This window comes from Sus scrofa, chromosome 4, assembly GCF_000003025.6.
Source record: "Sus scrofa isolate TJ Tabasco breed Duroc chromosome 4, Sscrofa11.1, whole genome shotgun sequence".
NCBI lineage: Eukaryota > Metazoa > Chordata > Mammalia > Artiodactyla > Suidae > Sus > Sus scrofa.
The window spans coordinates 6367457-6395407 of NC_010446.5; the positions used below are offsets into that span (position 1 = coordinate 6367457).

The 27951-nt window shown below is 45.7% G+C and overlaps 1 protein-coding gene across 1 annotated transcript in view; it reads right to left on the reverse strand.

Moving 5' to 3' along the window:
* Positions 1–27951, reverse strand: part of KHDRBS3 (KH RNA binding domain containing, signal transduction associated 3) — a 156918-nt gene that overhangs the window by 77880 nt on the left and 51087 nt on the right. Inside the window, 3 exon segments of the mRNA XM_021088871.1 lie at positions 495–641; positions 5515–5631; positions 24461–24579. Of these exon segments, the coding sequence (XP_020944530.1) occupies positions 495–641; positions 5515–5631; positions 24461–24579 (383 nt within the window).

Genomic DNA, 27951 nt, shown 5'->3' on the forward strand with positions numbered 1-27951 from the left:
ACATATGTTCTCTTTCAATTACCCCATGCTCAGCAATGCCAAGGTATCTGAAAAGGGTTTAGAAAGGCCATCAATTGTTAAAACAGAAGTATCCCCACAGCACCTCTCTTCCGGGCTGTCCCCAAACCACACAGGCCTCCAGGCAAGGCTGCCTGGACCCTCGTTTACACGTCCAGCACCGAGGACAGCGCCTGGCACACGAGGGAATGGCTCTGGCTCCAAGGAGCCCAAGCTGGACGGCAACGACTTTGTGAGGAGATTTTCGTGTCAGCAAAGCTGAGGACTGTGCCCTCACCTTTCTTGTTGTGTCACTGCTTAGCAGCGTCATCCACTCTCTTAAAAAATCCCTGGCCTCGCAGAACAAGAAGGAACAACGCACAGGGACACTGTAACAGGTACAGCGCCAGGCAGACATCAATTACTGGTAGGAACTGCCAGGGCCGGGACAAAGGGAGGCCGTCCAGGCCCACTAACTATCGGGGAGGTGTACTAACGGGGATGAGAAACTTCTTGATTTCCTCCAGGGCGTGTCCCATGCGGGCGTAGGCCTCGGCCGGGGGCGCGAACACCTCAATGAGCACGTGGAGGTCGTCGTTGAGGTGGAAGTACTTCGCTTCTCCACTTTTCCTCAGCTCTTCCTCCTGAGGAAGGAAAACTCATGTTTAAAGACGCGTCACTCTAAGAAAAGAAAGAGAAGGTAAAACCACCCAAATTTCCTCGGCACGTGGTTGTCACAAAGGATTCATGCAACAGCAGACGCGGCCTAAGGAAGGAAGAGCGTTTAAAACATCGATCTATCTGCTCTTGCCCTTCCCAGGCCACTGTGAAAACTGCAAAGGCCTCCCGCCGCAGGGGCACTGAGTCTCCAGTCCTGCCTCCGGCCCAGGAGTCAGTCGCCCACGGCCCATGGCGCCTTTGCCTCCCCCTGCCTCCCTCTGCCAAACCCTCCAGGCGCTGCCAGGCCACCCCTGGACCCCTCAAACTGGCCAAGCAACCCAGCTCACTTCTGCCCTGGTTATACTGTGATGCTATTGCGAAGTCTTTGCCACTCTCCAAAACGCATAAAACGCCTCGCTTTTTGCTTGTCCATTTTCTAATCTCTCTCACTGAGGGTGACCGTCACGGAGCAGACCCCTTGAGCGTCTGCTTTAGTGCTTTAGAGAGGCCAAGGAGGCACACCCCTCTCGACTAAAGCCCTTAAGGCTTCAACTTTTGTTAATTAACCTGAACTCTTACAAAGAAAAGAGCGATGAAAATGTAGAGCATGAAAAGGGCAGGGGATTTAGAGTCAGATATTCCTGAATCTTAGCTATGCTGGCACTGGGTGTGTGGATTTGAACGGATTACATGAAATCCAACACTTTATCTGCAAAATCAACTTGGTGTGGACGTGTGCACATTAATGCAGGTCCACTGAGAAGACTCAAGAGGCCAGCTGCGTAAGGGCCTGGCAAGGGAGACAGTGTGGGTAGTGCCCAAGACACTGCCTCTGCCAGGCGGGCCTCAGTAAATGCTAGTTTCCTCCGCATTTACAGAAAGTGGGCCAGACACTGAAAGAAAAGAAGAAAACAGGTATCTGAAGTCAAGGAGAGGAAATATAAGCTGCCATAATATCCTAGGCATTTCCTCCAAAACCTGTCAAGTATAAAGGACTCCTCTCTTCCACCGCCAGCGGACTGACTGGTCCTTGTTCTCATCAGAACATTTCAATCATCTGATCACTCTGCCTTTCAGAGCTGCAGTTTTAAAAATTGGATTCTATGCACAGCAGTTCATCTCTGAAAGCAGGGACCACTGAAATAAACATTTCTTAACTTTTTCTAATATGGCACCAAAGTAATGCTTTTAATGAGAGACTGTTATTGCTGATTCATAGCCAAACATTTTCCTTGCTATTACAAACTTACGCTGAATCAGGGAGGCTTTCTTATCATAAACGCAGTTGTCACACAACTCCACAGAGTGAACAGTCATTACTGGATTAGTTCTCAGGGTCAGTGATGACAGACGACACAGTGTTTGGGGAAGAACACAGACTCTGAAGTTCAAATCCAAATCTAGAAACTGGCGGGTTACTTTATCCTCATCTTGAAGAGGTGATGTGAAAATGGGATAACAGTGTACTACCTACTGCTCATGGGTGGCTGTGGTATTAAAGACTTACGGTAACAGTCATTAGCAGTTACTAGAAATAGTTTAGAAATAACTGTTCTAAATAGTCAGAAGGAGCTGTACTAGTTCTAAACACATAACAAGTCTGTAAGATGATACTTAGTACATAATGAGCACTCAAATGGCAACTGTAGCAAGAGGAACTGTTATCACCCAACTACAGTATTGACTATTCTATTATTATACAGTACAGATGACGCGGGAAAGCATCTAGCATGTTTGGCACAAACTGAAGGCTCAGCAGACGGCGTAGCACTACAGAGATTATGATGCTGCATGTCACTAACGACACGCCCATCATCGCACCAATGCAGCAAATACGAGAAGAGAATGAATTATGTTCATATTACAATTTAAATGGTGAATGCTTTGAAAATCTAAAAAGATGAGATTTTCATACTAAGTCATGGCAATCTCTTTAGAAATAAACATTATTAACTGAATTTTTGTAGACTAAAATTAAAATCAGTAAAAAAGATCAACTAGAATCTGTATTCAAGGGTTCAGGCAGTGAGGGTCTGATTATGATAAAGCAGAGGGCACTTTGTTACTTAAATTATCACCTGTGGTCGCCGTCAGTGGTGCTTTTGAAAATGGAACAGAGGCACCATGTGGCACAGTACTGACGGGCGAGAGGCAGACCAGGCGGGCCGGGTGGGGTGAAACGAGCTCTTTCTTACTATGTCGGTGGAGCCGATGGGCAGAGGCAGAGCTCAGGTGTGTGTGTGGACTGCCCGGCCGCCTCGACAGGAGACTTAGGACAAGGTCTGGAGAAGGGTGAAAACCTGCGACCTGGGCTGGCAGCGTCTGGGAGGCTCAAGTGCCTCGGAGCGTCCAAATGCCAAAACCCCGCCGAACCTTCCACACTGGCAGAAGCCCGCCTCCAACCACTGAGGCAGCTCCTCAAGAGGAGAGGATTCTCGGGCTTTGCTACCGCCCCCTCTGTCACCTCCTGGCCTAAGGGCAGATCCCATAGTTGTTCTCCTTTGGTCATGCTAACTGCCTCCTTTTAGAAAACATATGCTTTATTTTATCTTTTTGCCACACCCATGGCATGTGGAAGTTCCCAGGCCAGGGACCGAATCCAGGTGGCAGCTGAGACAGACCTGCTCCACAGCTGCAGCAATACAGGATCCTTAACCCACTGTGCTGGGGATGCAGAGAGTACAGGAGCTAAGCTGGAGGAGAAGGCTGCACGCGGACGGTAACTGTAACATCTCCTGGTGTATGGGTAACACCCCTCCCCCCAGGGTCTTCCCAACACGGATCTGGGACCTTCCACCAGAATGACTGTCCAATGCGCCAACAGCAGAGACCACCACCAGCCCCCTAAAAGGGAAGGAAAACCTGGGAGAAGCACAGAGCCCTGTTAGCGAGCTGGACCCCTTTGATTAAAGGGACAGCCGGGCACTAGTTATTCCTGGACATATACTCTAGCCAAAGACTCGCTCCCCTTGTTCCTATAACACGATCTTTGGATGCTGTGATCACGGCCACTGCAGCCACAAAATGCTGCTTCTCATTCAGGAACTCCCTTAACAACAAACAAAGGAAGCAGCACAACATCAGTGGGTTTCACTGGTCACATCATGTACCTCATTACCCGACAGCCTTATTGAAGACTTAACTAAGACATGGATGGGCAAGAGTGGCAGACGTTCCAACAGGTACACGCAATTTCTGACCAACTGACCAATACACAGTTCCCACTTTCTCCTGACGCCACAAGAGGGGAGTCAGGGAATCGGAGCAGCATCACTGAGACAGGGATGCCCAGTGAGCACCTAAGCTAACCTGGCCATGCATCAGAATCATGTAAACACCTACTGACAATTCATTCTGAGGTTCTACCCCGAACAGGTTGTGGCACGGGACCCCGTGTTGTTAAATAGCATCCCATACGAACCTGATACATGGCCACGTTTTAATCAAATAATATAATGACTTCCTTGATAACCCAGACAATCTATTCGGGTTCTCTGAATCTCAGTTTTCTTACACGTAAAATACGGGAAATACTGTGTATCCGCCGTTATTTTTCCCGAGGATAACAGGGAGTAAACCTTGTAAAATGTCTCACAGGGAGTTCCCTGGTGGTCTGTTGGTTAGGATTTGGTGCTTTCACCGCTGTAGCCTGGGTTCACGCCCTGGCCTGGGAACTGAGATCCCACATCAAGCCGATGCATGCCACGGCCAAAAAAAAAAGTCTCACCAAGTCCCTGACTCAAGACGGCTGTTCAATAAGCAAATGGTAGCTTTATTATTATTATTATTATTATAAAACTTACTATTTAGATGGATTGTGTAAGGAGGCTGGATTTTGTCTAAATATTTTGTCTGACATACTCATTGTTCAAAAGTGACCACTGAATGTGAATGTCATTCTCAATAATATAAATCTTCGAACAATGAGAGAACAACAAAGTCATAACAGAACAACCTAAGAGATAGCACGTTATGAAATGTGAAAATTTCTTTCAGAATTGGTATATTTAAGAAAGTAATAAAAATAACAGTAGTTTTAGCTTATTTAAACAAAGGAAGCCGGAATCTGTGCTGTGGCACAGCGGGTTAAGGACCCAGCGCTGTCTCTGCGGCAGTGCGGGTTGCACAGGTTTGATCCCCAGCCCCGCACAGTGGGTTGAGGATCCTGTATTGCTGCAGCTGTGGAGCAGGTCTGTCTCAGCTGCCACCTGGATTCGGTCCCTGGCCTGGGAACTTCCACATGCCATGGGTGTGGCAAAAAGATAAAATAAAGCATATGTTTTCTAAAAGGAGGCAGTTAGCATGACCAAAGGAGAACAACTATGTTTTAGAACATTAAGTAGTTATTAAAACATTTACAATCTATTTTAACTTGATAAAATGTGTGGGATGTCAAAAGAAGTGCAAAAAGAGCAAATAAAAGCATATACTTTATCCACTCAGCAATGTGAAACAGAGGTGTTAAAGAAAAGACCTCAAGGAACCAATCTAACAGCAAATAGTGATGGCGAGACTATTGATAACTTGTGTCTCTCTTCGTGGCAATTTTCATACCACGGTACCTTCTACAGATAGTGCTTCTAGAATCAAAACTACAGGTACTACTATTTTACTTCATAAATGAAAACAATAGTTACAGATTTGGGCTTAAGACACTACACATTCTGAAACTGGCCAGAGTGATTCGATTTTCTAAAGAGTATCCCAAATCTATCACCATATAGAGCATTTTCACAGAATTTCATTTGAGCTCCTAGTTAGCTTTTGTGTAATGTGTATAAGCACAATGGATGGTCTAGAAGTACATTATACAACTTGACTAAAAAACTAGCCATTGTTTAGAACAATAAGTAATACCTTTGCCTTGTCTCTCATGGAGCCTTTTCCAAGGATGGACATTTTTGTCAAAGTTTCTTCTTGTAAACGCTTCAGAGAATTGCCACGTGGCCCCAAAAGTTTTCCCACAAAGTTGAACTAGGAAAAGAAAAAAACGGAACATTCATATCTGAAGAAAATATTGTATCTCTTGAATTTTAGGAAACACTGCAGTTATGCTACACAGCACTGATTAATGACAAATATTGAAGTTCCTGCCACATGCACCACCATATAATGTTTCCCACAAACCACATAAAACAGGGCTAAAAATATAAAATCTCTAAAGGAGTCAATACATTTCTTTCTACCAAGTCACTTTGAGGATGGCTGTATTTTACAAATTGCAAATGAAGTTAATTCCCAGAATTCCTTAGTTGCTATCTTGACAATTTCAACACACATTCCGTATCAACCAGGAACAGCGCTGGGCTTGGGATGTCAGTGAGGAAAGACGACACAGGTGTCCCGTAACGGGCACTAAACTGGTCACCATGGACCGTCTGGGTTCTTCCAGCTGGTCGGCACTTAAGCCTTGGCTAGTCAACCAATGACTGTACTGGCCTGGGAGGGTTCTACGGCTCCAGGGGCCGACAAAAGCTTTATGACAAAAGCCACCCACCCCTTCGACGATAACCAGCCAAGGGACAACTTATTTAGCCTAGATGCTAGGGTTCTTTAGTTAACAAGCAGAGAAGTGAATTAATTACAGGTACGACGGAATCTGAGCACAGACTGCCATGGTTTTAAAACCTGGCTTTTCTGTGTTCCTGCTGAGTGACCCTGGGCTCGAGGTCGCTGAGCAGACCTTGGTTTCTGTAGAACAGGGAGGAGGAATGGCGGGATCCACCTCCGAAGGACTACGCTGAGGATTACAGGGCTCCAGAGAACAATGCTTTGCACACAACAGACAATGGATACACGCTGAACGAAATAATTACTGTTCGGAGCTTCGCACGACTTTTAAAACCCTTACCGTAACTATGCATTCTTCTTGCTTCCAAACACAAAGTCAGCCCTATTTACCAAGAGGGAATCTGTTCCCTTTGGCAAAATTCTTGATTACAAGCTCATGCAGTCGATGCTCTGAGATCAGCCACCTTCCAGGAGCTTTGCCACTGCTGTGCTGTTTATTAGAGAAAATTGTTCCTAATGTCTCTTACTATGGTGAGTGAAGTAATTTTTCTGAAATGTGGTATTTTTCCTTGCCCACTTTTAATATCAGTGGTTTTCAACAAAAACAAAATGATCTATTTTTAACCTTTACATGTAATTATTTTTTTAATTTTAGTTAAATTATTAAAAAAATATAGAAGTGATACAGAGGTTAAAATATATAAGGTGGGGGGGAAGAATTGATGTCTCAGTCCACCCGACCTCATTCCTGTTCCCCATTTTCTCTGCTTTATCTTTCTGGAAATTCTTTTATCTGGAGGTTAGGCCTCCTGAGTGGATCTCTAAGTTTCTCTCTGATTTTTCCTCTCTTTGCCTTTCATCTTTTCTCTCTGTTTTACTTTCTGGGAGGTTTTATTTACATCTCCTACATAGCTCTTGACTCTTTCATTTTGCTATCAAATGTTTAACTACTAACAGCATTTTCATATATGTGCTCTTTCTTTAAGGCATTTAACAATACTGGATGGAAGTGACACAAGTCCTTATCTTTCAGAGGATGCTAATGGCAGTGGCTCCACGACCCTCATGCCTTGGAGCTTCCAGGGTCTGCCTCTGCCAACAGATCCCCTCATCCTGCCAAGTTTTCATGATTTTTGTTTCCTGCTACATTGTGGGCTTCCCTCTGCTATTTGTTTTTAAACATTTTTTTAATTGAAGCTCAAAACTGCTAATTGGACGTTCTGCTTTCATACATGCGATCTGACAATGGGACCGGACAATTCACGATAATACGACAGCCTAGTTTTTTCACCCAAAGCTGCTCAAGTGTCAGCGTCCGTATTTCTTTTCTCTTGTGTGGGGCACCTCCCTGAACAGGAATTCCCCAATTTGCTAGGAGGAGGTCTAAGCCTGGCTGGCGGCATACCGAGAATGCCATCATTAAGCACACGTTCCCCTATTTAAGGGAAATAATTCCACTTTCAATGCGGCATCTCGCCGTGGTCCTCAGTGGTATCTACCTGGGTCTGAGAGCCTAACGCTGCTCTTAGTCAAACTCTGCAGGTGCAGGCTGTCCGCTGTAGTTCAGAAGCGCAGCCGGCTGGTGTTCTCGGCTGGGAAGTGCATCCAGTGGTCTAACCACTTGTGCACACTCCCGTCTTCTCTAGGGTCTCCCAACAAAGAAGCATGTTTCTGCTGGACTCTTCCTGCCCCGCAAGCTCAGGCTTCTATCTTCTCTGGTCTCCTAATTGATTCACTTATTTTGCAGCCACCAAATTTTACAAGCATTGTTTGTCAACTGTTGTCTCCCACTCCCATTCCTGTCTTCATAGATCTGTGCCTTTTTAACTGATTTATATCCATTTTAGCAGGTTTCAGAGAGGGCATAAAATCTACCACATTAACATGTTCCAATAGCCAAATTTACATCACATCTGCAATAGTAAAATATTTCCCGATTAATAAAAAGAGACCTTAGAAAGCATCCAGTCCAAACATCTAATTTTATACAGAGGAAAATGAAGTCCACAGAATGATATGATTTACTCAAAGTTACATGATGAAACAAAACATGAGAGTCTGTAAGAAGAAAACACATTTTTATATGCCATCGGCTTCCTCGCCCATCTAACGTCTCCTAGTCTTCTGCTCACAAATGGGGCTGTCAGGGGCGTTTCTACTTCCTTCCCTGTCAGTCACACACTGTGCCTGAGCTGCACGGCCCTGGTCACCTCACCCTGGGGCTCAGCCTCCTCACCCCAGCGCAGGGATCAGGGTGCGCAAAAGTAAGTAAGAAATATGAATTAAATAAGAAAATGCACAAAAATCACCTAGCAGAGCCACCAGCAGACTGTGCACACTTTGTGCCAAATTAGTAAGTAACAAGGTGATGGATTTAACTACCGTGAACATATACAACTGTGTGTGAACAACTCACTTTGTACACCCTCAAGGCTGCCACCAAGGAGTTGCCACGCTGCCACGACAGGGCCATGCCAGGCCACCTGGGGTGGTCGAGGGCTGAGCACTGCCTGGACGTCAGGGAGCCTGAGGTGAGTCCTCACAGCTGAGTCACGACAACGGCAGTGCCCTGGTTACCTGCCTGGGTTCTCCACGCAGGTGGCATCACCTCCCTGGGAGGCATTTGGAAATAGTTACTGCGTGTGTTAGGTCACATGATGGTGGGTCACGACTGGCATTAATGGCCAAAGGCCTAGAGCCCTGCATCAGCATGGACGGGGCCGCCCTGCGCAGTGAGGAGGGGCTTAGGTCAGAGTTCACCCTATCACAGCATAGCTGCCCCTTTCCCGGGGCTTCCAGAAATCTTTGCAAATAAGTAAAGTCTGTCCTTCCTGAAGTCAGGATTTGTTTTCTATTGGATAACTGTTCTGGCATGATAGACAGTAAGAAGCTAATATACTTTAGTCTCCATTTTTATTAATGATTTCATTTGGGCACAGATTTGAACAGAAGGTAAAAGTATTAGTTCCAAGACCAATGAGTATACAACAAATATCTTATTATAAATGTTACAATTGTTGGAGTTCCCATCACGGCTCGGGAGTTAATGAATCTGACTAGGAACCATGGGGTTGTGGGTTCGATCCCTGACCTCGCTCAGTGGGTTAAGGATCCAGTGTTGCCGTGAGCTGTGATATAGGTTGCAGACTCGGCTCAGATCCCATGTTGCTGTGGCTCTGGCGTAGGCCGGTGGCTACAGCTCCCACCCCTAGCCTGGGTACCTCTATTTGCCACAGGTGCAGCCCTAAAAAGACAACAAGTCAAAAAAAAAAAAAAAAAAACAACCACATTACAATTGTAAGTAGGAAACTTTTCAAATGATCATGAAGATGGTAAACCAACACACAGTCAGTATATTTGCATTTTATTGCATAACACATAAGATGCAATAATTGTGTTCTTCACCGAGGAAGAACTAGCTTTAATTGATCTAAACTATATTTGTGACACGACACTGTTCCGTGGGGAACAATTACAGTTGAGCTGTCATTTCATAAACAACTAGGAGCATGTCACTGACTCCATTAAAAGGTTTCCCTTAATTGGGTGCTCACCAAAAGGTGATTAGTCTAACAAAGGGACACTTTATTGACCTCTAACTCAACAGGAAACCTGAACTTGCAATCTCTGCCAACGTAGTGTCACATACGTTATCCTGTCACAGCGCCTCGGCCCGGCAAATGGCACTACTGTCCACGTAGCACCTTAGGCCAGAAACCTGACATTCCTTCCACGGGCTTCTCGTAGTCACTGCTCCAACACCTGTGCAGAGAGGCAGTTAACCAATGTCCAATAATCTAATTAGTTAAAGTTAACACTTGTACCTCCTAAGTCTCTCTTATACCTGCCTATTTTTCTGTAGTCCCCCACAACGGCCCTAGTCCGGGCCACCTCACTGCTCACCGCACCCGTGGAGTTCTACCTTGGTATCCACTTCCAGCCCTTCCATCAGCAGACAGGTCTTAACACGAAGGCAGCTTTGTGATGTCTGTTTACCACAGGGCTGTCCTGCTACCCCTCAAGTCCACATGTGCTGGAACCGGCGCAGCTCCTGCCACCTCTCCAGCCTTACACTCTCCTCTTGTGATTTCAGCCAGACTCCTTGCAGCTTCTCTAAATGACCTTTTTCCAAGAATCACCCATTTCAGCTCAGATGCAGAGCCGTAAAGAACGCCACCCTCACCCTTAAAACTAGAAGGCAACTGAACAGAATACAAACTAATGTTCAAGTGCCACGGCAGACACTACCACACATCAGGGAAACAAGACTCACGCATCTACTCATCTGGACGGGGACAAGCATGAGAGCAGGAACCCCAACAGCCCCAGAATTCGGAGAGCTGACACCTTCTCAAAAGGTTTTCTTCTGCAGAAATCCAACACCCATCTCCCACCCCCCACCCCCAGGCTCCAAGTGCTCACGGCAGAGATTGGGAAGAATCCTGAGACTGCAGGCAGCCTCTGCTGAGATCCGCCGGAGCCAGACCCCCCTCCTTCTCCCCAGCAATGGCCTTAATCTGCAGGAGGAAGGGCAACCAAACCACTTCCCCTGATTTTTTAAAACACTGACAAAGTCAACAGATCGGTGTCAAGCCCCCAGGAAACGTGATTATGGCTGCAACACTGGTGAGGTGCCAATGTGTTCTAGGTGTTGGGGGGAGAAACAGGAAGAGGCAATGGCTCTGAGTCCCACCTGCTCCCAGAGAGCCAGGTGACGAACCAGACGAACAGATGTGCAGATGCCAGGTTGCTTAGTGACCACCAAGAACCTACGGAGGTGGACTGAAGGCGCCTACAGAGTGCATGGGCATTCTCGGAGAGTGAGCAAGGTCAGGCTAGGCTGGCCTGTGATGGTCAAGGCTCTGGGTGCAGAGATCTTCCTGCCATGTGATTAGCAAGTGCAGAAGCCCCAGACACTAAGGAACTTCCTGAAACCAGAAGGTGGCCAGCCTGATGGAGCAGAGCGACTGGGCGGGGAGGTCAGAGGCAGACTCGCCCACCTGGGCCAAGAGCTGGGATTTCAGATGAAAGCGTAGCGTCAGTCCGGGCGGTTTCAGTGTTTCTTTGTATAGACAAAGGCACCCTACAAAGTGCATGCACGGGCGGTCCCTTCCTCAGCTCCTCACCTGCCAGGCCTGGCTGCTCCCCGGGTGCCCCAAGCCCTCGGCTCCCGCCCTCTCTCCTCCGGCTTTCTCCTGCCCCACTCCCCAAACTAGGCTTTAGGACACTTCCTTCCATGTTGGTTCCTGAGAACAGGAAACGCGTTTTCCTCAAGCTGACGTCTTCTCCGCATCTACATCCTGGACTTCACGCTTAATACGCGCGGTAACACTCAGAGAAAGACTGCACTGCATCCACAAAGGCAAAAGAACAGGTTCATGAATTCTGGGTCCAGGAACCCAGTATCCTGCCGATCGTTGCTTTATTCTGCGAAAACCACAGCTGGTCAGCAGGAACATAAAATATAAAACACTCTTTGGCAAAAGAAGAAAAGAGTTTCAAAATTTAAGTCCTCTCAATGGTAGAGCCTCCCCCTACCCAATACTGGGCAAAATGCCCCAAAGCACTACGGTGTCTTTCCGGACTGTAACATCAACTGTTTAATGCTCCTTCTGCACCAGTCATTTTTCTTAAATGTACTTTACTATTTCACAGACGAAACAGTCTGGGCTAAATCTCACACACGCTGAGATAGTTCCCTTTGGTCCATTACAGTGCCTTCTCCCTCTCATCATCCTGCCACTTGAACCTAAAACCCCAGCTTGCTGCCAACAAATGCATTTTCTGCATCATTCCCCACAGTGTACCTGCCTTGACAATCTGAAAATCAGGCGCTGAATAAGTCATGCTTTAGTGCCACCTCGGTCACCTACTGCCGCCTAACAAACGAATCCAAAACTTAATGGCCCTGAACAACCACCACTTCGTTTGCTTACAGTTCAGCAACGTCAACAACGGGCGGAGTTCCACGTGGCAACAGCCAGATCAACCGGGGCTGGAGGAACCACTTCCAAGACGGCTCATTCCACGTCTCTTAAGCTGGTGGTGGCCGTGGATTAAGGACCTCAGTTCTCATTGGTTGATTTCCCTCCATCTGGGCATCCAGAGCTTCCACTTCCCCATGTGACATCAGAGTGGTAGGGCCATGGCACGGCATATGGCTTCCAGGATCAGGAAAGCAGAAGCCGTCAGGCCTGGCACCTCACATCTTGTCCATCAAAGGGAGCTGCGGGTCAGGACAGATGCTAGGGCAGGGCGCTATACAGGGCGTGGGTGCAGGGAGTGGCCCCTGGGGGGGCAGAGTGCAGCCAAATGCACCCGCATAGCCTCGAACATCAGTTTTTTCTAGGGCTGGTAACACCTGCCTACCTTCCTTTCCTGAAGAGGGGGTGGGGGTGGTGGTCCTTCTGAGGGCAGAGACCTACTCCCCCATGTACCTCAAGCACAGCTGGACCAGCGCAGGCTTCTAGCTGGCAAGCAGCACTTTGTCCACAAAAAGTGAATGATGAGTGCCAGCCAGAAGCAATGTCCAAATACACCCATCACCGCCCAAGAGTTAAAACAAAACCAACCTAAAATACACCACACAGGCAGCGTGGAAGGAAGTATATTTCTGGTATGTGGGTCCTAACGGCCCAACAAGGCCCTTGTAATTGAGTCTTTTAAAATCTAAATGTTTATTTAAAATGATTAAAAAGACACCTGAGAAAGACTGTAAAATAAAGGGATACTGTAACAGATAAACAATTTCTTTCTATAGAGGGAGGTCTGAAAGAGGATGCGAGAAACTAGAGAGGATATAAAGAAATTTTTAAAATTTGTAAAATGAGGACCCGCTCTCAGTTTAACTGTAGAGCTAATAAAACGTGAGAAAGGAAGGAGGCAAGAGGGCAGCAGGGCCACTCGCCACAGGCTATGACAGGTGCTCCAGATCATCAGTCAGGCAGCCGAGAAGTGTAGCCCCACCCCCGGCCCTCCTCTCTCTCTCTCTCTCTCACACACACACACACACATGCACACTATAAAGACATATAAATATGTGTGCATTTGTATATTTATGCCTACATTTATTTATTTTAAAATGTATACCTGCTCTATCACTGGTTAGTATTTCAGGACTTACTTAGGTCAAGAGATTCATTATCGATGATACTAGATATAGAAAAACGGTCCTAATTTGAGAAGGTTATGCTTCTCACACCCACTGGACCGCAGCTGCTCTTCCCCGATAAGGTGCTAAGCTTGCGCTGGGCGCTGGACACAGGGCGGAGCAGCTCTGTATTTTCTCACTCAATTCCATCTCCTCTGCAGTGGTCCTGAAGTCACAGTCTCTTTTCCAAAAAATCTTTGTCTAGTTAAAGGTAAGGTAAACTAAAACTGGGAAATGCAATACAAGAATCCATAAACAGCTACACAAAGAGCAATATGCCCCAACTCCTGAAAGCAAATGAGTAATTAAAACTTGGTGGAGATGGGTGTTCCTGTTGTGGCTCAGCAGGAATGAATCCGTTGTCGTGAGCTGTGGTGTAGGTCACAGATGCGGCTCAGATCTAGCGTTGCTGTGGCTGTGATGTAGGCTGGCAGCTGCAGCTCCAATTCAACCCTTCAACCTCTAGCCTTGGAACTTTCCTATGTCACAGGTGGCACGGCCCTAAAAGGACCAAAAAACAAACAAACAAAAAAACACAACTTGGTGGAGAATTCCCTCTTCCCCTCCCGGACCCTGTCTCAGTGCACACGCTGTCTGGCACTCATACGAGCTAGGTCATGATACCAGCACTAACTTGGTACTAAATATTAATAAAGTTTAACTTCTTGAACAAGGGCATGGGCTCTGGAGCCGGATTTCTGGGTTTCAAATGCCTGCTGCTTACTGTGTAACATTTAGCAAGTTACTTAACTTCTCTGTTCCTTAGTTCCTCCTACGTGACCAGGAGATAACCATGCCCTCCTCCTAAAACTGTAAAGATTAACACATGTAAAGTTCATGCATGTGAGGTCCACAGAACAGTGCCTGATGCATGGAAAACCACGAGCTACACACATGCATTAAAACGGAAGTGCTAGCTTGTCCTTCCAGCGCCCAGATATAAAGTTGGGCACAACATCCTTCTTTGGAAAACATCACCCCACATTTGCTTTCCAGAGCTCACTGAGGAGAAAGAATTAAACTGCCAAGGAAGACGTCTGGTTTATCGCCTCCACACTCATCTAACTCCTGCCCAACTGCAAGGATGGAAAGAAAAGAAACGAGGCTTGTGTTACCAATCCCTTCTGGAAAGGGAGGACCAGGTCACCACTTTCATTGGCTCTAGGGGTCATTTTAGGTTCCAACAATTTAATCACTAACACAATGACTGATAAATTCACCTTTTAGTTGTTATTCACAATGCTGACCTCAACTGAATTAAGCCAGTGCCATAGACACTAAGCAGTATAAACTTACAGCAGGCATGGGACCGTGGCACTGCTGTGAAATGGAGCAGCCTCCTCGGTAACAAAACACTGTTTCTTGGGAGAGTTAGTAACGGAGTCAAGCTCCAGATTACCGACAGTAATTTTCATGATGCTGATAATCACCTCTAAAAATAACAATCACTTTTACATGGGAAGCTGAATTTCTTGGGAATAAAAGTCATTCCCATTTGTGTTTAAATCAATCACCCCTCAATGTTAAGAGGACTTTAAGAAGGTAGGCTCTTTTATCCTGCCGAATACATTCCACTGCATGTTCTATTTGTTTACGTCTGTCATAAATCTTTGAGGGCTCCCTGCTGGTGCCATAAAAGTCCAACGCACAAGTCCAGCACTGAGGGCTTTCCTTCCCGCACTGGTCGTCACCGTTCCAGTGAAGGCTGCAGCCTACTGTTCCCCAGAATGAAAGCACTCTGGCCCAACAGTTACTGTGCCCTGCCCCGATCTCTGCTGGTTAACACCCTGAACTTAGGGACTACATTTAACTCCACCTGTTGTTCTTTTCCAGCAACAACTCTCCCTCACTCTTTTAAATCCTTACAGTGTCATCTTCCTCTTCTATGTTAGATCAGTCTTTCCCCTGGAGTATTTAGTAAATTTTACTATTTCTCCTGTTAGACTGTAAATCCCTCGAGAGTAATTACGATGCATATTTGATTCATTATCTTCCCTGCATAATGATTTTTCAATAAATATTTGTGGAATTAAAGTTTATTTTACCTCCAAATCAATTGGCACTAGTGAACATAATTTTTACTGGTTTTCTTTGCTGCAGAAGTTATCGCAACACATTAAAGCTATATAAACACTATTACTTAAAAGCATTAACTGGTCAACCACAAATCACTAAGTATTATTGGTAGTGGTTGACATTATTTGGTATTGCTCCATTGACTGCAATTTTAATATAGAATCTACTTCTAACGGGTAAACAGGCCCACTTATTGGGACATTAGCAACTCTGAAAAATCAATCAAGGATATAAGTAACTTCTTCTTGAAATGATGGGGGCAAAATCACACCCACAGGCACACGCAAATGATACAGCATCTAAAACAATCTACTTTTTATCTCTAGGTGCTCAAGACTGGATTGTTCTTTGCAGGGGGAGGGGGCAGATGGGTGAACAACAAAGAAGCAAGGGAGCCCATAGGTGAGCGAGCCTGACACCGCTGAGGCAGGGAGTCCTAGACGGCCGGCCGCAGCATGGCTGCGCATGTGGAGAACAGGACCAAGGTCCGAAACTGGATCAAAGGCGACTGCAAAAGACTGGGGAGGGGGGGCAGTGGTCTCAGTTAAGGAGGGGCAGTGGAATGCAGAGATAGATACAGATGAGCGCTAAGTTAGCAGCACAAGTACCCAAATGCATGACTCACGCTATTTCAAGAATGGGGGGTGAAGGAAGGAGAAGTTATGAGACAAAGATGAGGTGCTAGTTTTAGGCACGGCCTTTTGGGTTCATGTGCTGTCTACCATTCCTCAAAGAGGGAACGCAGGGGACGGTCCAGGTTTGCTAATGAGGAGAGAGCCGATGTTCACTTACAGACAAATCAAACATAAGAAATCTGTGGGATATGCAGCTGGAGGTGGCCTGGAGGGGTGTGTGTGTGTGTGTGTGTGTGTGTGTGTGTGAGAGAGAGGGAGAGGGAGGAGGGAGAGGGAGAAGAGAGGGAGGGAGGGAGGAAACCTCTGGTGTCGCCAAGCTGGTAGCGGCAGGGAGCAGGCACAGCAAGGAGGCTGACGTCTAAACCTGACTGCCCGCCCCTCTGGACCGACCCAGTATCAGTGTGAGTATCAAGTCCCCCTTGTTTCCTGTACCTATGCGTCAAGGACCTGTTTTGATAAAAGTCATAGTCTGGGCCATCGAATGAATTCGGTCACTTACTCCCCCGTGGTGGGCGGGGGGCGGATCCCAGAAGAGAGGGGCTCAGCTTTGTTCCCGTTTCCTGGGCCCAACGGCACAGTCGTGGGATCTTCAACCAATCCAACCTGGAGGCCCTCACAGGGCTCAGGGCCAAAACAAGCAGTACAGCAAAACGCAGGACATCCAAGCCCATGAGCCACGGCTAAGCACGGGAAGTGTTGTACCTTTCGGCTCAGCAACACACTAAAGAGCATCCATCCTCCACCCCACCTCCAAAGCAAGCAGCGATGCAACAAAAGACTCACACAAAACACCACTCAGCGCAGATGTCCCAAGGTACTGCACTGGGATCGAAGCACACAGACGGTCGAGCCGGCAGTCTTCGAAGCGCAAGGAGGTGGGGGGGACCACGTATAACCAAATTCTGTACATACTCATCTGACTCAATCAACAGTGGTAACGCTAACAGTAAACCCCAAAACAACATGAGTAAATTCTTTCACCAGCCCCTCAATAAATGTGACATGGGAGTAGCTGTTTTTGAAATCCACTTAACAAATCTAAGCTCAAGTGCTGTTTTCTGGGTCAATAATCAAGTATTTTAAAGAGAATAGGGGGAAAGTTACAGCATGAATTAAGATTTGAAACCCCTTCACAATATATTTTTTTTTTTTTTGTCTTTTTAGGGCCGCACCCATTCCCAGGCTAGGGGTCCAATTGGAGCTGTAGCTGCCAGCCTACACCACAGCCACGGCCACACAGCATCCGAGCTGCGTCTGCGACCTCCACCACAGCTCACGGCAACAGCAGATCTTTAACCCACTGAGCAAGGGCAGGGATCGAACCTGCACCCTCGTGGATGCTAGCTAGGTTGGTTAACCGCTGAGCCAAGACGGGAACTCCCACAATAATTTTTGAATGCTATCATACTCACAAATATCAACTTAACCAACTTTCTAATTCTCATGACCCAAGGGCATGTGTCACAAGACCTCAAGGGCCCAGAAAAGACCTCTGAGAAAAGAACAAAAGTAGCCTCTGAAGACGTGTCTCTCTCACCCCTAGCTACACCTGCACTCTCCTCCAGCCCCCAGGGTAAGACAGGGGTTGTCAAGATGAGGGCGGGGGCTGGCCTGGAAGGGGACTGGGCTCACTGGACAATGGCCTTAAGCGCCACTGCATTTTCCTGAAGGTGTGTAATCCAGAGTGGCCTTTCTGCTTCCCCAGGGGGGGTCCCAAGGTCTAATGAACACTGGGAAGCACACTGACCGTGACTTATGATTTCTATGAAATAGGTTTCTACCCAGAAGTAAATTCATGGGTTTTTGAGTTGTCTGCAACTCACTGTAAGGGAAAAATGCAAGCCAGCTTTAAAAAAGAAAGTTTCTTGAGCTTTAATTCAAACTCCATAGGGAACAGGTTTTATAAATACTTCTCTCAAAGACCCTTAACCAAAGAGCTTCTGTGAAACAGCAGATGTATCAAATTTAAAATATGCATGCAGTAGGAAAAGATTTAATGTACAAATTAAAGATTGAATGTAAAGACAATGTGAGAATTAAATGTAATGTAAATTTAACGTAAGAATTAGATTCAATATAAGAATAGAAAGTTACTGAAAATAATATGTAAGCATTAGCATGCTTAGAGATTAGAAAATAACCAAATTTTAAAAAATTAATAAATCAACCAATTTAAACCTATAGAATCTAACTAAGGACATGAAATCTTAAAAATCACAATCAGAGTACACAGATATCTCCTAAATGAACACTCTCAGGCACATTTTCCCCCTAAAACAGAAATGTTTTTTTTCCTAATTATAAAAGTGACACCAAGTTATTATTACAACATTAAAGTACAGAAACATCTGAAGTAGAAAAGAGCATGTAATCCTACCCTCCAGAAAATTCTTGCTATTAAGCTTCAAGTTAATTGTTTGTTTTTAGTAAAGTTCAACTAGGATCTTACCTGTTCCATATGTTGCCTTTCTTTTTCTAATTTAACAATATAGACAATTTTACTGCAGTGGTAGAGCATGTATGTTTGGCGTATACAGATATAACTTAACTTCATATTACAACTCACTTTTTTAAATGGTGCATAAGTCTTCTTTCACTCTTGCATGACTTTGCATGTGCCACTTCCTTCTGAAATGGTTTTTTCCAAAAATTGAACACCTGGAGAAGCCCACCTCGTCTGAAGCAGCTCCAAGGTCACTTCTTGTTCCAATGTCACACCTCCACTGAGCAGCTCTACCCACACCTGCTCCCTTATCACAGAGAGCTTAACCCGCTCAGCCAAGTGCAATGGCTAGTAGTTCCTCAAATGCCCTCTGTCCTGTGTCCCCTAGTCCTGGCCACCCTCCAAGCCCACCCTGTCTTACTTCTGATGCCTACCCGCCCAGCTCCTTTGGAGCCTTCAAGAAGGCTTCTCTGAGTGTCAACAGGATCCCCCAACCCTGACTCACGGTAACACCAGTAAGTTATTCATCTGTGTTCCCCACAAACTGGGAGCTTCTTGTGACAAAAGAACATGGCTTAATCAGTTTTGTTTTCCAGGCACAATTCCTGGCTCAGAGAAGAGCCTCAATAAAGGTAGGTATATGAATGGATAGGTGGGTTCAATGATGAAGGAAACAGTGAATTTAAAAAATCAACGTAAAATCTAAATCGCAAGGCACGGACAGGGGGCCGCACGGACAGGGCGCCCTGTGCCAGTGTTGACTTGGCACTTCGTTAACTTTGTTTTCTCAAATCATTGTCCAGAACCATGGGTCAGGGTTTCCACAGGAAAACTACGGAGGGCAATGTCTATAGATTAAAGTCTTAAAAAAAAAAAAAAAACCATGAAAGTGTTTACCTTGAGTTTTACGCTTTACAAGCTCGACATATATTCAAGAGAACATATATGTTTCGTGTCTGAATACCACAAGACCCATGTTCAATGCTGTACCATCGAAAAAGTGTTGAAACGGTTCATTAAGAGAAATTATTCGATTAATGGAAGTCATTTTATTAGATGGAGTTTCACAAACAGCCTTCTCTTGCCACTGAAGCTGCAAGTGCACAGCCTGCCTCAATGCCACGTCAGGCTGCCCCTGCCATGGCTACTCCAGAGGGGCAGGTGCTGCCAGCTTCCTCCAGCTCAGCCTCGTAGCAGACACCAGCATGCGAGCTTTTCCTCAGAACTGACGCGAGTGCTCTATCAGCCTTTCCGCAAGGCTGGCTTGAAACGCAAATGCTCAATTTGCTAAGGAGAAATATCCTTTTCAGCATTCTGAAAGCAGACTTCTAAGCAGCCTACTTTAGATAGCGTAAGTGCTTGAAATGGACTCTGCGCTCCGTGAGACACAGAAATTGTAATTTGTCCTCCCCTGTTCTCATTAACGCTGACGCTGAAAAACCACACGTGAGGTTTTACTTCACACACTTTACTCATCTGCTGTATTTCCTCTTCTTACTCATACACAACAGAGTATTTATTATTGTCCTCAGAGTAATCACCGACTAGGACCACGAGCCCTCGGAGACAGAGGCCATGTCTGTTCACCTTTCTTCTTACTGCAGGCTGAACAGGTAGGCACACCCAGCATGCTAAGTCCATTTATGAAAGTTTCCATAAGCCATGCTTTGGTTAGTGATTAGAATGTCTGTAAAATGTTCACAACAGTTTTCTGTTTACTAAAATGTATATCTTCAGTTTTGCAAGTATGGCTAAGTTCCTAACAGGCTGAATACAGGTAACAGTGATAAACTCTTAAACACTGAACAAAATACAAAAAGCAATATATCTAAAGTCTCTGTCGAACAGCCCAACACCAGGAGATTCTGGAAAGGAGCCTAGACTTGGAAGGAGGGAGAGAGATGGGTGAAGGGACTGATTTTAGAGCTGTGAACCTGAGTAGCAGAGTCTGAGGCAACCACAGTGCAGAAACGTATGGGAAGAATATACCGACGACAGTCAGACTCGGGAAGCCCCAAATTTTGTGCATAAAAGCAACCAAAATCTCTAGCTGACCCTCGAATCATGTATGCCAGAAATAAATACAAAAGTCAAATTAAGAAAAGAAATGAACTGAGACCTGCACTTCTACCCTGACCCAGAGTCTGCAATCTGAATCCGAAAATATCAACATTCCCCAAAGAACATGACCGAATCCAATTTCCACAACGTAACACTCACAATGTCCAGCATACAATACAAAATTATTTAACAAGCAAAATTTTGGAAAAATATGACTCATTATCAAGATAAAGGAGTATCAATTCAAGTCAAACCTAAGATGACTAAGATTTTAGAATTAAAGACTTTAAAGCACCTACTTTGTGCTCAATTACACATCATGATATAATACTTGTTTTAATTGTGCTCAATTACACATGATGACATAATACTTGCAATAAACAGAAAATCTTAGGAGAGAAAAAATGTTTTTAAATATATATATATTTATATATGAATCAAATATAAGTTCTGAAACAGATAATTACAATAATTGATATAAAAGGTTTATCTGATAGGGTTAACAGAAAACAAAGATAACACAGGAAAGTCAATCAGTTTAAGATAGAGCTTAAAAGAGTTTCTGCTGTGGTGCAGTGGGTTAAGAATCCACAAGGCCCAGTGCAGTGGGTTAAAAGGATCCAGTGTGGCCACAGCTGTGGCCTGGATTCAATCCCTGGCCTGGAAACTTCTATGTGCCACAGTGCAGCCATAAAAAATAGTAGTAATAATAAATCTTTTAATTTAAAAAAAAAAGTAGAAATTATCCAAACTGAAGAAAAGGGAGAAAAAAACTAATAACAAAAGTGGAAATCTGAGGATGAAAGTTTGATCCGGGCCTCACCCAGTGGTGTTGCCACAAGCTGCAGTGCTGGTCGCAGATGCGACTCGGATCCGGCGTGGCTGCGGCTCTGGGGTAGGCCGGCAGCTACAGCTCGGATTTGAGACACCTAGCCTAGGAACTTCCATTTGCTGCAGGTGCGGCTATAAAAAGAAAACAAACAAAAAAGTGAACAAAGTCACCAGAAACTTTTCAAAAATATCAAAAGGTTGAAGGTATGTGTAATTAATTTAGTTGTCTTTATATAAAATTATAAGCCAGTATCGCTCATGCGTACAGATGCATCTAAACCAACAATGTATAAACGGATAATACATCATTACCAAGCAGGATTTAACCCAGGAACGCAAAATTGTTTTAAATTTAAAATTGGTTTAATTCAGACAAACAGATCAATAAAATTCACTATACAGGAAAAACATCCATGTTCATTTCAACAGATACAGAAAAGGTATTCAACAGAATTCTTAGTCAGGATCAAATCTCTCAGCAACACTAGAGCAGAAGGAAGCTTCCTCTACCGGGTAAAGGACCTCTACCAAAAAGCCCTTCGCTGTTACTATGCTTAACGGTAAGACAGTGAATGTTTTACACATTGATTGGGAATAAGAGAAAAATGCCTAATCTCACCACTTGCATTCAAGCAGGATACTGGAGATCCTAGCCAATACAATAATTCAGTCGAGGGAAATACAAGCATTGAAAACTGGAAAGGAAAAGGCAAACAGTTTGTGCAGATGGCATGACTATGTGCACAGCATATTCTCAGGAATCTATAAAACAACTTCCTAGAGCCGTGAATTTGGCAGGGTAGCAGAAGACAAGGTCAATATGCAAAAGCTTCTATTAGAGGCAAAAACACTGGGAAATAAAATTGTGAATTACTCTTTTTGTAAGTGTTCAAAACCATAAAATACCTAGGAGTAAGTTTCAGAAAAGACAAGACTTTACCCTAAAAAAGTATAACGCTCTACTGAGAGAAGCTGAACATCTGAATAAGTGGAAAGACCTAACATGTTCATGGAAGGGAAGACTTCCTGTCGTGAAGACGACCAAGCACTCGAAGCTCATCAACAGTCAACGCAACCGCAAGCACAATCCCCGCAAAACGTTCTGTGAAAGCCAGTAATTCTTAAATGTACACAGAATTGCAAAGGATCTGCATCCAAGCAATCTCAGAAAAGGACAAAGTTGAAGGGGCTACATTAACTAATTTCTTTTTTTTTTTTTTTTGTCTTTTGTACTTTTTTAGGGCCACATCCGCGGCACATGAAGTTCCCAGGCTGGGGGTCCAATCGGAGCTGTAGCCACCGGCCTACACCACAGCCACAGCAACGTGGGAGCTGAGCCACATCTGTGACCTACACCACAGCTCACGGCAACGCCAGATCCTCAACCCAATGAGCAAGGCCAGGGATCGAACTGGCAACCTCACGGTTCCCAGTCAGATTCGTTAAACACTGAGCCACAACGGGAACTCCTAATTTCATGCCTTATTATAAAAAGCTACTGTAATGAAAACAATGTGGTGTTGGCATGAGCATCCATAAACAGACCAATGAAATAAACAGAAAGTATGCAAGCAGACCCTCACTGCACACAGTCATGCAATTCCCATCAAAGGCGCCAACACAATTAGTGGGAGAAAAATGTCTTTCAGCAAACAAATGGTACTGAAAAACCTGGATATCCATACGAAGCAAAAACGAATTTTGACTGTCTCATGCCATACACAAAAACTAATTTGAGATGTATCAAAGATATAACATTAAGAGCGATAATGATAAAGCTTTTAAAGGAAACACAGGAGACTAGCTTTGTATCTTATAAAAGGACTTTCCGTTGGCAAAGATTTCTTAGTTGACAGAAGGTAAAAGAAAAAAACTGACACACTGATGTCAAAAATTAAAACTTCTGCTTATCTTCAGACTCTATTAAGAAAATAACAGGTTGGCCACAGACTGAGTCAAATATTCACCAAACGTATATCAAGCAAAAGATCTGTAACCAGGATATATATATATATATATATATATATATATATACACATCGCTCCTACAATTCAATGAGAAGAAGACATACCATCAGAGATAGGCAAAAGATTTAAAAAGAGACTTCAAAACAGAAGATATGAAAATAGCCAGTAAGTGCATAAAAAAGTACACAAAATCATTAATCCTCAAGGAAACGCCAATTAACACCACAAGAAAACACCAATAATCAGAATGGCTGGAGGGAAAGAGACCGACAGCACCAAATACCGATGTAAATATGGAGCAACCACACCCCGCATGCACTGCTCTGAAATGTCACCAAGACGACGGCAATTTATGATAAAGCCAGGCACACAGCAACTTAAATTCTAAGTATCTACTAAAAGCAAATGAAGACACAAGGTCACAAAATGACTTGTACGAAAATGTTCACAGCAACCTAATTATAATAACCCAAAAGTAAAACCTGCCCAGGCAAATGGATAATAAATACATTGTGGTATATTCAGGTAACGGATCACAATCAAAGAAATTAACTACTGACATATAATAGTGTGCATAAATCATGTATAAGGACATTCAAAAGAAAGAAAAAAAGCAGAGTAAAGAGACTCTCCATTTAGGCCAAGTTGAAGGTGACTGAGGTTTTAGAGCGAGACTTTAAAGCCCCTATGGTGACTGCACTCAGTGACATCGAGTGACACCTGCCATGATTTCTTCTAAAGTAGTTAGAAAATATTTTGAACATTTATGTGCCAAGCCCTATGCTAAGCATTTAACATGAATAACCTTACTTTAATTCTTAGCAATCCAACCTCATCTTACAGATGAAGAACCTACAGGAGGAGGCAGTTGAACAGGCTGTCCAAAGTCCAACATATCACTCAGAAGCATCATTCTTAGGACTCTGTAACTCACGCCGAGGTCAAACAGAAAGGACAGAACCACTAAATATGTTTTAAATTAATTTTAAAAGTATGCATGTTGGGGTGGGGGCAGAGTGTTGAGCTAAGGGAAAACATTTTAAGAAAACACCGAACAGAATAGAAATTAAACATCTGCTGCCTTGTGACAAAGTGTAACACACCTGCAGTGCAGACCTCACTGTCTTACCTTCGGGAACTGTTTTACAGGAATTAACACTTTCTGTCCCAGCTTCATGTTCTTATTAATCACCACATCAATGTACTTTTCTTCATCCTTGCTTTCTCCTTTTTGAAACTTCTCTATTTCTGTGGAGGAAAAAAAGATAGCTGTGAAGTGTCTGACTCACACCCCAGAGGCTGGGGGTTCTCCTCAGCTCCATCACGGCAAGACATGGAATACAGAACCTGGGTTTTTGAGGACTACAATTTTTTCAAGTGCTGACACGCGCCCCACCGTGTCAACAATTCCTCACCAGCAGAGGGATGGAGGCACACGCCAGGGCTCTACGGAGTCAAATCTCGACCGCCCAAGCTCATGCAGGGAACCACAGACGAGTGAACACACACACAGAAAACATGTCCCTTGGGGCCTTCTGGAATCCTGGAAAAAGGCTGATCAAACAGCACAGAGCAGCCAACCCGGCGTTGCCAAGCACTGACATCCTATGCACCAACCCTGCCTGGCTCTCCAAGAAATGACTCTTTAAGATGGCCTCCTGAAAAGCCACCTGCTGCAGGTGACCTCCTCAACCCAATCTTCCCTCCTCCCAAGTGACAAGAGCCACTACAAGCTCATGTCTTTGTCAAAGCTCTTTCCTCTACCTGTGATGTTGCTTTGATGATTTCAAGTTCACACACCTCCTTCGAGATTCAACCACATTAACTACTACTTGTGCTGTGTGACTGCCCCCTCTCCTGAACAGGGCAGCAGCAGGCGTGGGAGAGTCGGTCGCTCCCACCACGATACAAAGCATTTCATGCACAATCCTATCACCCCAGATGGAAAAAACTGGGGCGCCTCTGTGACAGACAATGTCTGTGCCCCACACCCCCCAATTCACAGGCTGGTGCCCTACACCCCACTGTGATGGCATCAGGAGGCAGGGTTTTAGGGCGGCGGTCAGGTCTGAAGCTGGAGCCCGCATGGAAGGGACGGTGCCCTTAGGACCCGTTATGCTCGTCCACCTGCCACGTGAGAACACAGTGAGAGCCAGGAAGCGGGCCTGCGCCCGCTGCCCCCCCCAGAGGACGCAAGTCAGAAACAGCCACGTGGAACTCCAGAGCTGTCAGGAGTCGATTCCTGCTGTTTAGAAGGCACAGGAGCCATGATACTCTGTCACAAATGGACTGACACTCCCTCGACCACAACATAAATTTCTCTTAGGGAAAATCTGTTCCTTCCCCTAACAAACACCTAATATGAAGCACCTACTACGTGCGAGCTGAGAACTTGGGAGCCACCACGATGCTGTCTCCTCGCATTGTGGCTGCAAGAGGCACGCACACCCGCGCCGAAGCACCGCTGCGTGAACGACCCCACGGACGGACGTGCTGCCCAGACGGGCCGAAGGCCGCTCGGTTCAAGGAGGGGACGCGAGACGGCGCCGGCCCGGATGTACTCCTTTTGCTTGTTGAGCTAAGACCACTTAAGACTTCAGTAGGTCTCATGTTCATGACGGAACTCAACCTCCACGCCCCACGGCAAGGGGGCCAGAAAGGCCGCTCTGCCGATCAAGGCAAAGGCGGCATCTGCCCCCGGGAGCCGGTCTCGGGAGACCCTGTGCCGCTGCAGCCTCCCCACCACGTTTCCGTCCCGTCGGACAGAAAAGCCGGTTCTGGCGGCGTCTTAGGGCAAGGGCGGGATGTGCCAAAAGCCGGAGGCATGGGGCCTGGGGCTTCGGTCGCTGCCAAGGGGCGGGGGGGGGACTGGGGGTCTGCGCTGCATCACCTCCCACTGACTGACCCTCACTCGGCTGGTCGGTGTGCCTCCCGCACGGGCTTCGCTGTGCTCGGAACTGAGCTGACCTCTCGCCCCTGGAGCAAGGGCTTTACACACAGGAATTAAGTCTTTCCATTTCAGCAAGAGTCAAGGTCATTTTTTTTTTTCTAACAATGCATGGTAGAAAGTCAGAATACAGGCGAAAAATGTATATTTGGTCTTTGTCCCCAGGTCCTGGCGCAAAGCTCCTAAAGCCCTTGGAGTTTCCTGAGTGATAGGAGTGCCTTTTCTTACTCAGAATAAGCCCCTTTCCGACCACCCCTGAGCCATGCTAATGAGGGGCCTCCAGAAGAAGGGGGTTGGCTGCCACAACACCAACCCACCAACCGTGAGATTAGAGGGTGGGTACCTTCAGCAGCTCCCCCCGCCCCCACCCCTGAAGCTGTGTTCAAGCACAAGGGCCAGTCACTTGGGACTGAAACAATCGTGCCCACGTACCGAGGGCTCCATGAGCCCGAGGACAACGGAGTCTGGGAGCTTCAGGCTGGAGAAGTCCTCCAAGAGCTGAGGGGGGCGGGCCTGGGGAGGGCAGGGAAGCTCGGAGTCCAGTGGGCACCCCCCTCTCTTCTGCTTGTTCCACCTGCTGGCCCTCCTGCGTTCTGTCAGTGAGTCATTCCTAGCAAATTACTGAACCTGAGGGTGGGCTGGGGAGCCCTCAAATGTGTCACTGGCCAGAGAGAAATGAGGGCAGCCTGGAGCCCCACTTACAGCTGACATGCTACATGGGGACAGTCTTGTGGGACCGAGCCCTTCTTCTGTGGAGCTAGGGTCAGAAATGAACGGAATTCAACCGCTGGACACCGGCTGGTGCTGGAGAGTCGGCTGGTGTCGGCGGACAAGACACGCGGGGACAGAGGGACAGGAGACACAGGAGGAGGGGCGTGGAGGTAAAAGGGTGGACAGAGAAGGAGAGGGGCAGCAGGTTACCCTGCAGCTTCCGACCACGGCATCTGCGAGTGGAGGTAATTACTCAGTCTCCAAACAAACTGATGATTTTGTGTGCTTTCTGGTCTCATTCTACCGACTGTAGCTCTGACCCTACAGAACTGATCATTCTATAGAGAATCTGCACGTGAAATGTAAAAATAGACAATTCCTGCTATTGTTGTCACAGGAAAAAAAACTTTCAGGAGTACTTTTAACTTCGACTTTTTTCCACAAAAATAAAATATACGGGAGTTCTCTTGTGGTGCAGTGCGTTAAGGATCAGGCGGTGTCACTGCAGCAGCTCGGGTCACGGCTGTGGCCCAGGTCTGACCCCGGGCCAGGGAAACTCCATGTGCCTCAGACGCAGCCAAACATTTTTTTTTTAAATTTTAAAAATAAAAAATATATATGGTAAAAGTTTAAACGAACAGCATAGGATAGAAAATTAAAATAAAGCTTCTCCTACACCCATGCTCCGGAGGTAGTAATACACAACGTTATACGCCTTTCAGAAATTTCCATGCACAGATCAGCACGCGCGCACGCTTACACACGAGGTGCTGCAAACTGGAGAATCATGGTGACCATGGGCTCAATAAGCTTTGTTTTCCTCAGTAAAGAGCAACATGCCATGTGTCATCTGCTCCAATGAGAACACAAATTCCCGGCTTCAGCTTAATTAGAAGAAAATAAATTCCACAGTTTATTTTTACGTATCCATTTATGCTATAATTGGGATACCTTTAATAAGT